At 43.0% G+C, this 18,029-nt stretch overlaps 2 protein-coding genes across 3 annotated transcripts in view; one reads left to right on the forward strand and one right to left on the reverse strand.

Moving 5' to 3' along the window:
* The window catches only part of LOC140946082 (transmembrane protein 18-like), an 84,902-nt gene that overhangs the window by 24,744 nt on the left and 42,129 nt on the right, over positions 1-18,029 (reverse strand). The window lies entirely within an intron of this gene.
* LOC140945607 (uncharacterized) lies at positions 185-1,207 on the forward strand. Its single transcript, XM_073394620.1, has one exon. It carries the CDS (start codon positions 185-187, stop codon positions 1,205-1,207), a length of 1,023 nt encoding a protein of 340 aa, XP_073250721.1.

Here is an 18,029-nt window from a genome sequence, read left to right on the forward strand (position 1 = left end):
GATTGATCTTCGACATGCGTATCGTTCGGTACCTATTCACCCGGACAACTATCCGGCAACTGGTTGTAAATGGCAATTTTCTGGGGATCAGCACTTTAGCTATTTCTATGATACGCGTTTACCTTTCGGCGCAAAAAGCTCGCCTGCAATTTTCCACCGCATCACGCAATCAGTGCGTCGGATGATGGCCAGACGAGGGTTCCCCGACATCATTGTTTACGTCGATGATTTTTTAGTCATAGGTGCTACTCGGGAACAGTGTCAGTTCGCGTATGACACGCTCTTACAGCTTCTTCTAGACCTCGGCTTTTCCATTAGTGACCATAAACTGATAGCTCCTACTCAGAATTTGACATTTCTTGGCGTTCAGCTGGACACAACAGCTTGCACTATGACCTTACCGGATGACAAGTTGGCTGAGCTCCAGGCCCTGGTGATCGGATTTCAAAACAAACAGCGGGCGAACAAAAAGCAGTTGCAGCGGCTAGCGGGCAAATTGAACTGGGCTTGTCGCGTGGTTCACGGCGGCCGCACTTTTTTGCGACGAATCCTTGATACCATGAATGCCCTCCGCCCAGCTGGGAAGTTCAGGTTGGATCAATCCTTTCGTGACGACATCGCATGGTGGGTTACTTTCCTTAACGTTTTTAACGGCACACGACTGTTTCTCGACGATTTACCAACCCTAGACGTGGCTACGGACGCCTGCCCTGTAGCAGCCGGTGGGTATTTCCGGGGAGACTGGTTTTACCACAGTTTTCCGATGGACAGCCCAGCATGGACAGAACTGCACATTAACCACAAGGAAACCTTGGCGATAGTGTTAGCGGCTAAACGGTGGTGCGGGTTATGGTCAAACAATCGCGTCGTCATCCACAGCGACAATCAAGCGGCTGTGCAAATGATAAACAAAGGAACTACGGCTAGCAATGTTATACTGCAGGAATTACGCGCGCTTTTCTGGCTCTCGGCCTTTTACAATTTTCATATTACCGCGGTTTATTTACCAGTCGCCAAAAATACACTCGCGGATTCTATTTCACGCATGCACGAATCAAAGGGATTACTTAGCTTCTATTCCTTTCTCTGCGATACCTTTTCGCCAGCTCTCGCACACGCCATCCCGCTGACAAAGCATATGTCTATTCACGGGCACCGCTTCATCTCTTGCAGATCCTCGAGACCCGAACCTGGCGGCCCAACTTAACCACGAAGTTCAGCAATACAGATCACAACTGTTTGCCGAGTCCACCAAAGCTACCTACAAGACTCATCGCAACACCTATCTCCGCTTCTGTTCGTACATGGGCTACACTCCGGTTCCAGTACACCCGGCGCACTTACTACAATACGCTGCTTTCTTAGCCAGATCCCTCAAACCGTCATCTATCGGCAGTTATCTAAACATTATCGGCCTACTTCACAAAGAATTTGGGTTACCTAACCCCCTACTTAATAATTGGCCACTAAAATCGTTACTCACTGGCATCAAGCGCGCTATAGGTACACCGCCAAACCAAAAATTACCCATTACCCCCTCCATCCTCTTGCGCCTGCATGCAACTCTCAATTTCACTAAAAGTTTTGATTCTTCTTTTTGGGCCATATGTCTGGTTGCGTTCTATGGCCTGTTTCGAAAATCCCACCTGCTACCTATGTCTGCTAGGAAATTCGACCCGTCTAAGCAACTCACCAAAAGTGATTTTAGGTTCTTCTCCTGGGGAACACTTGTCACCATTCGATGGAGCAAAACCATCCAGTTTAGGGAAAGGGTGGTTGATATCCCGCTCCCCTGCATTCCCGGGAGCAAATTATGCCCTACCACGGCTATCATACATGCCTTCCATTTCACTAACTCCACTGCAGCTAACAGTCAAGCCTTCAACTGGGTTGTCTGCCCCTTCACCCACTGCTCACTTCTTCACATATAACATGTTCATTTCTAAACTACGAGACCACCTAACTACCATGGGTATTGACCCTCAGTCATACGCGGGGCACTCATTCCGTCGAGGTGGGGCATCTTTCGCATACCAATCAGGGGTGCCGGTGGAACTCATAAAAGCCCTTGGGGATTGGCGTTCTGACACTATACTTATTTACCTCACTGTGCCACTTACTATTAGACTTCGGTCAGCCAACATGCTTTGCAAGTCTATTCTTAATACACACACTACTTGACGTCCACAACACACTCCCTTTTACACTTGGGTTTGGGCTATTAATTATCACTAGTTATTAATTTATGTACCAGAGGAATTATTAGAATCAAAATAATGATGTATTAAGTTAATGTAGTTTATATTGTAATAAAGGCCGCCAGATCCCAAACTTGAGTCTGCGTAGTGGTTTAGAAGTTTTTGTGTTTTCTCTCGTTTCTGATACTTGACTTCTTTATTTGATTAAGAGGTCAAAATCATCTCTCATTATCTTTGACTGAGATGAATTACTGCCAGCAGAGGCGAAAAATGTTTTTGAATAATTTTAACACTGTTAGAAACGTTTCGCCCAAGGGAAGAAACTGTCGACTTTAGAGGTTTGTTTTCGTGACTCAGCTTTGAAAACAAACCTCTTACAGTCAGGGCAGGTCAAGCGTACCCCCCAAGATTGCATTAATGTATTTTTTATTCGAAGATTGAATGCATTGGTAATTCTACATTTCAGTCCTGCATACGTAATGAGCAGTGAATTCACACGCGAGGTAAATAATGCACTTTATTTCACAGGCGGCCCAGACGTAGTATGTGTCAATGAATGAATATATTAATATCCACATGGACAAATTAATGCGATGAGTCGTCGAAACTCCCATGGACTAAAATAGTCTAAAAGTCAAAATATAACAAAACAAAGCTAAGATACCTTCAACTGAACGTATCCTTGTCTTTCCTGGCCGGTTTAAGTGGCATTTTGTTGAGTTTTGAAATTGTAGGTACTATCCACTAAAGAAGAATTAAAGGCGAGCTACAAAACAAACAGACCATCTCCACGCGCCTTCACACGAAGCGCTAGAAAGTCGAGAATAATCGACGAATCCGCTCCAAATAACCATCGGCTAATCTGCAGGTAACGTGTGCTCCTGCTTCTGGCTCGCTTGCTCCACAAAACCCATCGCAACTGCACAATAATTCCTCGCTCATCAACAACCACTGTTGACCTTTACGCTTCGATATGACCGCAAACGACCAGGTTTAATACGCGACGTGAATATTCAAACTTAGCGACCGCGTTCGCGCAACAATGCAGCACTTGCTATGGGAGGGATGGTACTATTGCTTCCAGGTCGATCAATCGGGAAAAATAATATTGAAGCCCATGTAATTTTTAAAAAGATCCAATTTTCCCAAGGAGCACCGAACAGATACGAATCTTATAGCGGAGCTAAAAAAAATGAGCGGCAGTGGAAAAAGTGAACAAGAACATGTACCACATTTTCTCCATAAAAAGTGAAAACCAGGAAGTTTTCTGGACGTTTCACGTTGCAGTCATACAAATCAACGGCAAGGGAATGTACAAGAAAGTGTGCTGCAATTAGACCTATTGCTGTTTTTCACAGGTCTGGTCAAGGGCATCCAACTTTTAATTTTTCACATTTCACTCACCGGGTTAGGCTATTTTTCGTAGAGAGTAAAATGGAATCCTAAAATTTTCGGATTCAAAAATGTGATGAAAGAAGGTATCTGAAAAATTATCTCCTTCGTAATACGTTAAATTGCATCTAAAATTTTCGGGAAAATAATTCTGAATTCCTCGTAATTTCGAAAAGACTCAAGTTCCTGTAGAATGGCCGAACACTGAGATGCAAATTTTATAGCGCCACTTAGAATGCATTTCTATAGAGCTAAAAGTACTTTATGAATAGCTACAGAAGTGTTTTCAATTGAAAGTATTTGAGGAAACAGTCCTTGGGTGGCCCTGTCTCGTTGCCTTCTCCGCTTAGCATTACACGATATATTTTATATTTAGTATGAGCAAACTATAAATCATTAGCTTCGCTTTTAGCCCTCCTGACTAAATTTATGTAAGCGCTGTTTAGAATGCATTTTTCGATCAAAAGTACTCTGGACTGCCTTAAATGTGTTTTCAATGCATTTAGGGGGAAATCATCGTTGGGTGCCCCTGAGTTTTGAGAATAATAATAATAATAATAATAATAATAATAATAATAATAATAAAAGATATCGCGCACATAAATTTTACTTTACGATATCTTCAGCTGTATCTTCTATTCAGCTGCATAGCGGGGGCCAGATTTTGCCTTTTTCCTGGGCGGAAAATTCTCGTCCTCCTTCACCAGTTTGGACAACATATTATGGAGTAAGACGTTGTTAATCTAAGCAAATAAGTCTTGTAGAGTCAAGAACCTATGCAAGCGGCTGGACGAACAATGTGACAGCAGCTGAGACAGCGAACGTTAGAGGAATTCGAACTTGAAAACCAGGGCTGCCCTGTTGAAAACTTACGGACGGTCCCGCAATCGCCTTTTGTTTTCTGGTCAAAACTAACGCAGCGAACCTTCGGTCAGTCGATTGACCTAGAAGCAATAGTACCATCCCTCCCATAGCAAGTGTTGCATTGTTGCGCGAACGCGGTCGCTAAGCTTGAATATTCACGTCGCGTATTAAACCTGGTCGTTTGCGGTCATATCGAAGCGTAAAGGTCAACAGTGGTTGTTGATGAGCGAGGAATTATTGTGCAGTTGCGATGGGTTTTGTGGAACAAGCGAGCCAGAAGCAGGAGCACACGTTACCTGCAGATTAGCCGATGGTTATTCGGAGCGGATTCGTCGATTATTCTCGACTTTATAGCGCTTCGTGTGAAGGCGCGTGGAGATGGTCTGTTTGTTTTGTAGCCAGCCTTTAATTCTTCTTTAGTGGATAGTACCTACAATTTCAAAACTCAACAAAATGCCACTTAAACCGGCCAGGAAAGACAAGGATACGTTCAGTTGAAGGTATCTTAGCTTCGTTTTGTTATATTTTGACTTTTAGACTATTTTAGTCCATGGGAGTTTCGACGACTCATCGCATTAATTTGTCCATGTGGATATTAATATATTCATTCAGTGACACATACTACGTCTGGGCCGCCTGTGTTTATTTGAGTGTCAATGTATTTAGCACGAAAGTACTAACTGGGGACACTATTTTTTACGTCTCCTTGTGGAGACGGGACTGCCATTTTACGTGGTCTGCGTGGTCACCCAAGCCAAGCGAAGGTCTAACCGTTTGCAATGCAAAGGCAGTACCTTCATTTCTCAGATATATTAAAGTGCTACTACGACGAAAATTTTTGTTTTTGTTTCCGAGTTTTTTTAACATAAATCTTTTGTATATGTTCAAAATTATACAAATAGCGAAAAATTGGAACGATACTTGCGTACGGGGGCTGGAAATTTCCCACTGAAAAGTGCGTAAATACCGTCCGCCATTACAAAGTTCGCAAAGCAATAGCCCGCGAGATCTCCGCAAAGCGGTCGTGCGTTTGACCACGTGATTTATGCACTGTGACGTAGAAACATCAACCAAAAGATTTTGCATTTGGGAAAAGTTCGTGAGTTTAGAGCCTTTTAACAACACGTTTAAGATGTGATCTCCGTCGGATTCCTCTTCCTGGACATCTGAAAGTGATCTAGAAAGTTTTACAGTTGACGAAGTGATGGGGGAATTGTCTGAATTTGCGCCGTACGACGACAGTTGCGAACCCCTTGCTACCGAGGAAGAAGCCGCGGACTACAACGAAAGAGTTCATCGCGAAGAAGAAGCATACCAGGCACGATTTACGGACAGGTTTTCAGCGTAAGCTTTCGTGTAAGCCGCTTACAGGGCTTAGAAGGCTTACAGATTAGAAATTAACATAAGGGTTACTCTAAACTAAAATTAGCTAGATCCCTTCATCTAAAAGTGGTTGCCATGGCAACGTCACTTAGGGGCTTACAGGGCTTACAGGACTTACGGGGCTAACAGGGCTTACGTGGTAACAGGGTTTACAGGGCTTACGGGCTTACACGGCTAACAGGGCTTACAGGGCTTACAGGGCTTACAGGCTTACGGGCTTACAGGGCTAACAGGGCTTACACGGCTTACGGGTTTACAGGGCTTACAGGGCTTACAGGGGTTACAGGCCTTACAGGGCTTATGGGCTTAAAGGGCTTACAGGGCTTACAGGGCTTATGGGCTTACAGGGCTAACAGGGCTAACAGGGCTTAAAGGCTTACAGGGCTTACGGGCTTACGGGCTTACGGGCTTACAGGGCTTACAGGGTTTACAGGGCTTACGGGCTTACAGGGCTTACAGGGCTAACAGGGCTTACGGGCTTACAGGGCTTACAGGGGTAACAGGGCTTACAGGGCTTACGGACTTACAGGGCTTACAGGGCTAACAGGGCTTACGGGCTTACAGGGCTTACAGGGCTAACAGGGCTTACGGGCTTACAGGGCTAACAGGGCTTACGGGCTTACACTGCTTACAGGGCTTACGGGCTTACAGGGCTTACGGGCTTACATGGCTTACAGGGCGTACGGGCTTACAGGGCTAACAGGGCTTACGGGCTTACAGGGCTTACAGGGCTAACAGAGCTTATGGGCTTACAGGGCTTACAGGGCTTACAGGGCTTGCAGGGCTAACAGGGCTTACAGGGCTTACGGGCTTACAGGGCTTACAGGGCTAACAGGGCTTACGGGCTTACAGGGCTTACAGGGCTTACAGGGCTTACGGGCTTACAGGGCTTACAGGCCTTACAGGGCTTACGGGCTTACAGGGCTTACAGGGCTAACAGGGCTAACAGGGCTTACGGGCTTACAGGGCTTACAGGGCTAACAGGGCTTACGGGCTTACGGGCTTACAGGGCTAACAGGGCTTACGGGCTTACGGGCTTACAGGGCTTACGGGCTTACAGGGCTTACAGGGCTAACAGGGCTTACAGGGCTTACGGGCTTACAGGGCTTACAGGGCTAACAGGGATTACGGGCTTACAGGGCTTACAGGGCTAACAGGGCTTACGGGCTTACACTGCTTACAGGGCTTACGGGCTTACAGGGCTTACGGGCTTACAGGGCGTACGGGCTTACAGGGCTTACAGGGCTTTCAGGCTTGTAGGGCTTTCAAGCTTACAGGGCTTACAGGCTTAGAGGCTTACGGTCAAGAAAATTGCTTGAAGCCAGATTTAGAGTATCGCTCGCTAATTTGGAAGAACATTTAAGGATATTAATTAATTGTTCATACGGTAATAATTTCCTTTTCAGGCCTGCGAAACGTGGTCAAGTGAGAGGTTGTGTGTTTTAAGGTTGCTAAACATTTAGCAGAGAGGACTATCCTTGAAGTTTTCTATGAAATCGTTGACTTTTTCGTGCTTGATAAGTGCTGTAAACTTATACTTTGCTCAAAAATTACTCTCGGTTGCTCGACTTAGTTGCTCCAAACGCTAAAAGTTGCTGAAAAGTTGCCGAGCACAATCGGCACAGGCCTAAGCTACGCAATCATTTCCCATCATGGTTTACGAAGCAACCATTACATTTACAGGAATTGACTTTAAGAAGAAAGCTAGTAACGTAGGTTTCATAATGAATAATAATTTGTCGTTTAGTGCTCACATCAATGAAGTTTGTAAAATTGCTACTCCAGCAGTAAGGTCAATAGGATGTTTACTTGATTAATTAATGCTCTTGTTATTTCTCGATTAGAATACTGCAACAGTGTTTTATATGGTATACCTTGATATCAAAAAGATAAACTTCAAAAAATTCAGAATACTGCAGTGCGTTATATGATGTGTTCTAGTGACGTTTCGACCATTGCACGCCTTTATCAAAAAAACGTGCCCTGGCTACCAGTTAAGAAAAGGAGTGAATTAAACAGTCTCCCCTTAACCTCACTACAAGGCCATAAATGGCCACTTGGTAGACTACTTGAAGTCTCTAATAAAAGTCCATCATCCATCACGAACTATAAGATCAGGGTCACGTTCACTACTCTGTCTTATCAAAGAGCTAGAACTGAGCCATTTTGGTTGCGGCCCCTAAATTGTAGAATGGTGTGGAGTCACCCAGCAGGGCGAGGCCTGTCAAAGGACGAATGAGCTTATTATGAGCCAACGGTTCGCATGCAGCTGGCGCTGTAAAGCTTCCTGCTTTATCTCCAGCCACCTCGCCTATGTCCCGCGCAAGGGCCTAAAACTTTCAGGGCGAGAGAGTGAGGCTCACGACACGGCGCAACTCTCCCACACCTTAATCCAATTCACGTGCAAGTGACTGAGATATCATACCCACTCATCCTTAAAGCTCTGTCGCAAAGGGCGTGTGACGAGGCCGCAGGTGCAGATTCACTGCCACTGGAAGCTGTGGTCACAACATACTAGGTTCGTTCGCTACTGGACTGAAGGAGCGGTGGAGTTCGGCATCTCCCCTGAATGTCTGAGCATTCCCCTTTAGGAATTCTTCTGTGTTCCACCATCACCTGAGGAAGGGGCTAGAAAAGATGCTCCCAACAAAGGCTGCCTTAGCTTACCGCGGCAGGAGGGGATCCTATCTATGCGGTCGAAACATCAAGATGAAAACAAAGCTCACATCGCGATCGATCGGCACATGGAATGTGCATACGCTCATGGACAGCACCAAAGCTTACAGACCTGAGACGGACAGCTCTAGTTGCAAGAGAACTGGGCAGATACAACATTCATATCCCAGCGTAGTGAGACAAGGTTAGCAAATAAAAGTCAGCTGATCGAAGCCTGGCTTTTTCTCGATCGATCGCTACAGTGAAGAACATCGTGAATCAGGAGTGGGATCTGCCGTCAAAACATATCTGATCAGTACGTTTAACAAAATTCCCTAAGGAATCAACGATCGCCTCATGGCTTTTCGGCTCTCTCGCCGAGGAAACCGTTACGCCCCTGTTATCAGTAAATATGCTCCAACAATGACGAATCTTGAGGAGATGAAATATAAATTCTGCAAGGACTTAAAAGACATCATCGAAGGCGTGCCAAAGTAGGACAAACGCATTATTGTCTACGCCTCTCATGCTAGAGCGGGTAATGGAGGGAGTCATAGGGAGAAATGGGGTTAGGACATGTAACAGTAATGGACTGTTACTTTTGGAGACCTGTGCATCTCACATGCAGTTTATCGTTTACCCACCTACACACAGACGTAGTGGACGCACCCACGCAGCAAGCACTGGCATCTGATCGATTATGTGCTCGTCTGGAGAAGAGACAGGCAGGACGTTAGAGTGACAAGGGCGATGTGCAGAGCAGACTGCCGGGAATTACCTGAAAACTCAACATGTACAACTAACCTCAAGGCGCTGTGACTCCTGTTTCAACAAAAAGGCAGATGCTGACAATAACAAAACTAAAAGCTTCTATAATGTCGTGAGGAACATTTATGGGCCTCAGTCCTCTGGAACATCACCACTAGAGGGAACAACGCTACATAGTGAGAAGAACGCCATCCTGGAGAGTTAAGTGGAATATTTCATCAGCGTCCTAAATACGCCCCAGTCCATCAACGTTGAAGCCATTGCCCACCTATATAAGTGAAAGTGAAACAGGCAATCGTGCGGCAATCACGGAGGGATTCCTCTGATAGTCATCGCTGGCAAGATCCTTGCAAGAATCCTCTTCAACCAATGGCCACTTACCAGAGAGTGCGTATGGCTTCTGGAAGGGCTGTGAAACTGCCAACATGGTGCCGTTTGCTGCACGGCAACTTCAGGAAAAGTGCTAAGAACAGTATAGAAATTTCGACATAACGTTTATAGATCTGACAAAGGCCTTGACACTGTCGACTGCTAGGGAGTGTGGAAAATCGTGGCAACTTTGGCTGTCCAGATAAGTTCAACAGTATGGTGCGTCATTTCCACGATGACATGCTTGCTCGAGTACTGGACAATGGAAACTCCTCTGAAGCATTTCCAGTCACTAACGGACTCAAGAAAGGCTGTGTCGCTACCTCCACACTGTTAAGCAGGATGCTAACAGTCAATTTGTTGGCGGACTTCTTCTGCAACGTCGAAGAAAGTGATGGTGGTATCCTGATTACTAGGTACAGGACCGATGAAAGACTATTTACTTGGGTAGGCTACAGGCAATGACCAAGCTCAAAGAGGCTATAGTGTGTGATGTCTTTTTCGCAGATGACTGGATGCTCAACGTCGTCATCGAGTCCCCGTTGAAATGAGTATCGACTGTCGACTGCTTTCCTAATGCTTCCCACAACTTTGGTCTAACAGTTAGTACCAAAACTACTCAAGTTCTTCACCAGCCTACCCCTTAGAAGGCGTAAGTGGTACCAGCTATCACTGTCAAAAAGGAGACACTCAAGTCCGTTGACAAGTTCACGTATATTTGCAGCAATCTTTCCAGATCTGCGAACATCTACCACAACTTCGTGAAAGTAATTAGAAAAGGAGAGGCAGTGGGACAATTGAGGCCAGAAAGTTGTAGTGAAGAAATTTACAGTATTATTTCGCAGTAAATCCCACACCTCGTGATGTCCGTAGTCATCGTTTACGATGATGAACAAACAACAGGCGTGACCTGGTGTTGGGTATCCGTCCTGACTATGTCTGTAAAGAGACTGTTTTAAGAGGGAAAGATAAGTGAGACATTTCTAATTGTTAGGAAGGACAACATGCCCCTAGCGAACTGTGCTCGTGTACCCGATGGTGACTATTCAATTCCTGTCACATATTTATCGGTTGCGAGGAAAGTTCTACCTGTGAGAACATTATATGGACTTCTAGGTAATGCTTAAAATGTTTGCTGTTACACTGGCTGCACCAATCGCTATATCTTGAACTTTTCCTTCTCAGAATGCAGATGTCTTCGTGCTTGGAAGCCTGGTGTCATTCCTGACATTTCGGTGACTGTGTTTGACAAGGATTTGAGACCAATCACGGTAACATCCACATTATCCAATATCGTTGAAGCCGTTGTCATCAACAAATCCTTGAAGCCCACAGTTTTATCATCTACAGATCCTAAACAGTATGATTTAATCCCTGGAGCCTGGATCACCCACGACCTTAGCACTTACTGCTAGCTAGACGCTAGTGGCCAAACTCCATAGCTTGGGTGCAACGCCTAAAGCTACCACCATGAATTGGATTACAGACTTTTAAAAGACAGACAACAAAGGGTTAGGCTTGGTGGGGACTGTCACTCAGACCGGATGAGTGTTTTTGCGGCGGTCCCCTTGGGGAACTTGGCCTGGGCCATGGCTATTTCTCAGCTATTTCTCGCCATGATGAATCATCTTAAGGTCCAGGATATAAGACACTTACGGGGAAATTTGGTGAGGACAACGCCATTTGAGCTGATTCCACCATACAGTCACAGTAATATTCAACAATCTATCAAGCACATCAGCATTTAGTCACGGCAAAATCTTTATCAAATGAATTCATCAAGTAACGTTTAACGAGGACTCCTGCTGATTATGCTCCTGACTATACTCTATTCCCAAGAAACCACAACTACTGAGCTGCGAAGCGATTCTTGTTTTGCTGACCGCTTGGTAATTCTAAATGATGATATAATACTTTCAGAGGATCAGAAAAAGGGATTGTGCAGAAATTCTTGAAACATTTTGGACTGTTGGGCATTTTGTTTCTTTAAGACCCTTCCCGGCTGCTGGACATGTAGACACAGCGTATAGTTTTATACTGTATTTCAGTTTTACAAATTTTTACTTCATGAACGATTTATCTAATTTATCTTATAAAAAGTGAGTAAAACAAAAAATATTCAAGTAGTCCAAAAATCACGGTGCAAGATATTTTTAACACTTAATCCTTTGCGTTTCCTTATTCCAGAATACGATCAATAGAACGCTGCCGAAGTTGTCACCGTATTCTCTCTACTCTCCAGGTATCATCTGGTGGTGAGTTTCACGTGCGCTCGCGTATTATCCTTGAGGAAACTAAGGGACAACTCATAGTCTAATAGTCCGGAAATGGAGTAGTGATTTGGGAAGTTTCGGTTGTGATTCAAACGAATACATGCAGTCAAACCTGCATTAAACAGTAACCCCCTGACCGCGGACAGGTTTGATAAATCTACGAGTGAATCAAGATAATAAAGATGGTGACAAAACCGAGAAAGGGAGTTTACGCAAGCACGACGACAACGGCAGTGAAACGTCATCGCGATTTTTTTTCAACCCATTTAACTTCGCTTTCTGAAAGGTGTAGGTGACTTTCTCTAGATATAAATTATTTGACACCGCATTCAAGATGGATAAAGACAAGAAAACGGTTGGCTCTCTATCTAGTGGGGATTTCGAATCAAATGATTTCTTGATAAAACAGGGGCGTGGCAAAACAAGTGATGTAGTTATAAACAATTTTTCAAAAGAAATTCGAAGATGTCTTAGTTATGATTGGCATGTTAAAAGATGTGGTGAAGAATTCTAGTTGGCACTTGATGAACAGGATTTGGGCACTATAGTGTGGAAATGTTAGGCTGAGGGGGATATTGGAGGGGGGGGGGGCAGTGGGAGAGAACTGGTGCTATGGAAGTAGGCTATGTTCAAATCCTAACCTGCCCTTTAAAAAACACATTTCTGCTTTCCCCCTAAAAAAATCCATTCTGGTATGCTAGCATGAATCGAATTCATGCATGTGCCCCAATTTCCCTTCATGAAAGTTATTAACTGGCCCTCCCCCTCTTTACAATGACAAGTCTCTAACCTTGAATAAAGGGCTGTTACTTTTTGGTGTTTTCAGTCAGTGGTAAAGAAGTCATGTCAAATTTTGGACATCATCTTTCTAGGACTTCTAGGAAGAATGGCTATGTTTTCTGTACAATTAATAATTTTAGGAGATTCCAGATAATATCTAGGAGAACACACTATACAGAAAATAATCTGTACAATGAACAGCTGCATGTTCACATATATATGGCCTGAGATGACATCACTAGGGAAATAAACAAAAATAATAGGACATGCAAGAGACTTTCAATTCCCTGCTTGCAGCCATTCCCTCCTGTCCCAGTGAGCACTCAAAGTCAATGAGAATATGGTTGCTGGATATTGTTTCTTTGAAGTAGTTTTCGCTTGTTTTTTTTTCTTTTACAATGCATAACCTTCAGCAGAATCTAATATTCTTCAGCATGGGCTATCTACTTTGAAATGAAAAATCAATGTTGTTTTTCAATGTCTTAATTTAATTATTAAAGCCTATAGTGATAGTATCTATACTCCTCTCTTACACAAAGTTTTGTTTTTCTGGGGAGTTCCATTCTCTGAATTAACAATGGGGAACATTCTAATGTCAAGGTACACAGAACAAGGCGTTTAAAAAAAATTAGCAAGCAAGCAAGCTCCCTATGGCTGCTCACTGTAAAGGAAAAGGGCAAGGGAAAAAATGGAAGCTCATGTATGACTTTTGAATTCCCCAAATGGAAAGCAAATTTATAGCATGTTCCTAATGAATGAAAAAAAGGTAATAGTCGCTTGCATACTAAAATGCATGTTTGAGTATGAGTAAACTTAATTGTTTCTCTGTGTAATCTTTGCTAGAAAAAGTGCTGTGTATTACTCAAGTACAGTTGTAGTGACCCACAATTAGTTTGGTAAGATACAGACAGCCAAGATTTGAAATCGAAGTTGCATGAGTAAGGGTTGGAGAGGAGTTCTGCCTCAAATTATGTCAAAGAAGTCAAAACAGTCCCTGTGTCATTCAATGTAAGCTTATTGGAACAATGAAACACCCTTAAAGTATAATTAATCAAGAAATAAGACAAATTTTGCAGCAGTGTGTTAATTGGTGTGGGGTAGAATGCAAATCAAGTAAACAATAAACCAAACAGCTTATAATATTGGTATAATTACACATGAATCTGAGAACACCTTATAGGTTTTCTTTTTCTAGTTTTGATATTTTAGACTATAACATGTATGCATTGTTTGACATTGCATCAAATGGATAAATAAAACAGTTACATACGGTATTACAATAATTAATAAAGAATTATTATTGTCTTCAGTTGTAATATTGAAGTAAAATCATGAAAATAATGTTGTAGCTTGTGCACATTAACTATTACCTTAAGGCTTCAACTACATTGTAGCATGAGTATAAGGCCAGGTTATCTCAGAGTGAAAACCCGTGAGCCTGAGAAGTAACATGTTTAAAGCTTGAAACCCAAAAAACCCGACAAATCAAAACAATGCACACAACAAAAATAATATGGACAAAGCAAAGGAAACCATTTAATACAGGCTTTCACACTCGTCTGAGAATGAACCAAGAAAAATGTCTTAGAACATAATTACTCTTTAATCTATCTTGGGAATTCTAAAAGTGAGTGTTTCTGTCTTGGGGCCCAAAATAATATTCTAATAGGACGAAAAGACAATCAAGGAATTAACAAAGTGCAAACAACTGACAACTGGAATCCGTGATACACCTCCAACAGCGTGATACACCTTCAACAGCAGTCACGAAAATGTTTTAGCCCTGCTGTCAAAAGGCCATAAATTTTACAAAATATAAGCTTACTAGCTAAAGGTCCAAAAGCAAGCTGAAATTAAAAGACTAACCATGACAAAGATCATGCAGTGCCGATCGATGTGAATTTGACTTGTGAACATGCGAATCGTAGTTACTAAAACCCGGAACGACCCACAATGACCCACAACGATCCACAACGATCCACAACGACCCACAACGACCCACAACGATCCACAACGATCCACAACGATCCACAACGATCCACAACGATCATCAAAAATTGAAAAGCATACTGAGTAGCAAACATAACGGCTCACCGTAGTTACTAAAACCCGGGACGACCCACAATGACCCACAACGATCCACAACGACCCACAACGACCCACAACGATCCACAACGATCCCACAACGATCCACAACGATCATCAAAAATTGAAAAGCATACTGAATAGCAAACATAACGACTCACAACTACCCAGAATACCTTTGATAGTCCGGTAACACATTCATAAGGTTGTCAAAAACAGGACAAAATAAATGAGCAAATGCAGCTTTTCACGAGAAAGAATCTCCATTCAGAGACACATTTGTAAGTACGATCGATGTCTCTTCGGCCGGCCATCGAATAAATATTTGTATAAGTTCCATGAAAAGTTTCATCAGCTTTGTTCTCCGTAAACATCCATCTACATTCGTGCCGCGACGCGCTATAGTTTCTTGCTGATTTCTGCGCTAACGAAGCAAACTGGGATTGCAGTGTTATGACAATGACCATCACGACGACAGAGATCTCATGTATATATCTACCACGAGTTCCATTGTACGTAATTGTGTCCCTTTACAGGCAGAGACCTCATGTATATACCCACCACGAGTCCCCTGTACGTAATTGAATGGTACGTTGACGTTATTTAATAGTGCATTGAATAATGAAACGTGTTTTACGTAGTTGGGCACTCGTGGTGGGTATATACATGAGACCTTTTCCATCAAGACTGGTGTCAGGCTCTCTACATTTCATAACACGGAATAAAAGCATAGAACACCACATAGTAAGCCTTTAATTTACTCCATGAATTAACATATTCAAACATGATCTTACTGAATTAATAAAGATATTCCACCTCTGAAAATCGATAGAAAACGATGCACAATTCTGAATGTGTTTCATTATCAAAGAGAAAAAGCTTAATGTTACTACGAAAACAGGTGAAGTTCACGGACTTCGACTCTGAACATTAAGGCACAAGTGTCTCTTCCGGTTTACAACAACAGCATAAAACATATGTCTGAATGCATTTCAAACGGCACCAGATACCATCATCAACATTTAATAAGGCACAAGTGTCTCTTCTGGCCGGTTGACATCAATATCAATCAATACTAACAACGATAACGATAACGAAAACGATAACCTAACATGTCTCTAAATGTAGTTCATTATGGAATAGAAAAAGCTTAATGTTATTACCAGAAAAGGTGAAGTTCACTGACTTCGACTCTGAACATTAAGGCACAAGTGTCTCTTCTGTTTCACCTATGTTTTGCTCTTTGTACCATTTAATTAGTGATTATAGTAATTATTGTAGTTCTAGCTCTAGCCACTCACCATTTTCTGTGTCAGATAAGACGTCAGATGAGTCAGACACGACAACCGGGTCTTCCCGCGTGGCCGCCATCATCGACTATATGCATGGACGCGTGTGGATCTGTAATGCATCATGCCGTCACCTGGAGTCATGCCGAGTGACGCGACTTTTCCCCTTCATTCATGACAGATGACCTTGTTTGTCACTCGATAAGAAAACTTATGGGGGGGGGGGGGGGGGGGGCGAAGTACAAAAAAAAAATCGCGCAAGGGGAAATTAAATGAAAAAAAATTCTTGCACGCCAATTAACCCTAAAAAATATTCATGCTATTGCCTATAAAAAAATTCATACAAGGAATTTGATCACAAAAAAAAATTCCTGCGGCTCGAAAATTCCCCTCCCCCCCCCTAATCCCTAATGTAACCAAAGAACAAATGGAGAGATAACTATACTTGACAAATAGAGCGGTCTTCACTTGACTGTCGAAAGGGATTGGTTTTGGTTTTGGTTTTGGTTTTACTACGCCCTTTGGTTGGCTAGTGTATTTACTTTGGTTTTGGTTTTACGACAGTCAAGTGAAAACCGCTCTAACACTTCGTTGAGGCCTTGCTTCAGGAATAAGGTCTATTAATGATTTACTTTGTAGCGGACCGTAGTTACTACAAAGGGCGCGTCGCGGCACGAATGTAGACGAAAATTACCCTAAGTAGTCTCAAGATGGATGTTTACTGAGAACAAAGCTGATGAAACTTTTCATGGGACTTATACAAATATTTATTCGATGGCCGGCCGAAGAGACATCGATCGTACTTACAAATGTGTCTCTGAATGGAGATTCTTTCTCGTGAAAAGCTGCATTTGCTCATTTATTTTGTCCTGTTTTTGACAACCTTATGAATGTGTTACCGGACTATCAAAGGTATTCTGGGTAGTTGTGAGTCGTTATGTTTGCTATTCAGTATGCTTTTCAATTTTTGATGATCGTTGTGGGATCGTTGTGGATCGTTGTGGATCGTTGTGGGTCGTTGTGGGTCGTTGTGGATCGTTGTGGGTCATTGTGGGTCGTTCCGGGTTTTAGTAACTACGGAAAAACCAACAATGCCCACAGACTCTTCCTCTACCTTTTCCAGACAAGAAGCACCCTTTCTTCCTCAAACACCGCCCATATCATGGAACAGAATCTAAAGTCACAACGCGCCACTTTTACTGGATCAGAAAAAATCAAACTATCTTCACATCAAACAAAGTTCACAACTTCACTTCCACATCACTGCCACCTGATGCCATCTCTTTACTCAACAAAGGAACTAACTTCATCCCTACCCCAACCACACCAAACATCTCTTCTCTCCAAAAAACCCTCGAATCTGAAGTCAACGCAGCCCTATGCTCACTTATCCGCAAGAAAAACCACACCAACAAGCTCAACTCATCTAAAACGTCCACATCACTTCTCCGTTTCCATCCTTACCGTAAGCAGATGCATCCGCTTCCTTTACTACATCAAGAACAATTACGGCCTCACTTCAACCTTCACCTCATCGACTATGTTCACAATACTGTTTCTTTCACTAAAGAATTTTTGCAACCTGCTAAATTGCGTTCTATTATTTATCCTAAATTATGTAACACCCACCCACACACCACATCTTACATTACAGACGTACAGAACGACAATGACATAATACTTACAGTTTCTGACAAAAACATGGGTTGGGCTCTTGTGCCTACCTCATGGTTCTCCACCGAGTACAAATGACATCTCTCCGACCTTTCTACCTACAGACGTATCGACAACTTTAACTGTAAACAAACCATCACTAACTCCTACACACTACTTGGCCAACTCAAAAAACGATTCTCAACTGTTATCACGAACCACGACAACTCGCGACTGTTGGACCCCACCCCACAAGACAAACTACAACTGCCCTACATGAAGCTACTACCGAAATCCGTGGCAGGCTAAGGTCTGAGTTT

The sequence above is a fragment of the Porites lutea genome, chromosome 8 (assembly GCF_958299795.1).
Source record: "Porites lutea chromosome 8, jaPorLute2.1, whole genome shotgun sequence".
In the NCBI taxonomy this organism is placed as follows: domain Eukaryota; kingdom Metazoa; phylum Cnidaria; class Anthozoa; order Scleractinia; family Poritidae; genus Porites; species Porites lutea.

Coding starts and splice junctions, on each gene's coding strand:
- LOC140945607 (XM_073394620.1), top strand. CDS start 185: ATGGCCAGACGAGGGTTCCCCGACATCATTGTTTACGTCGATGATTTT.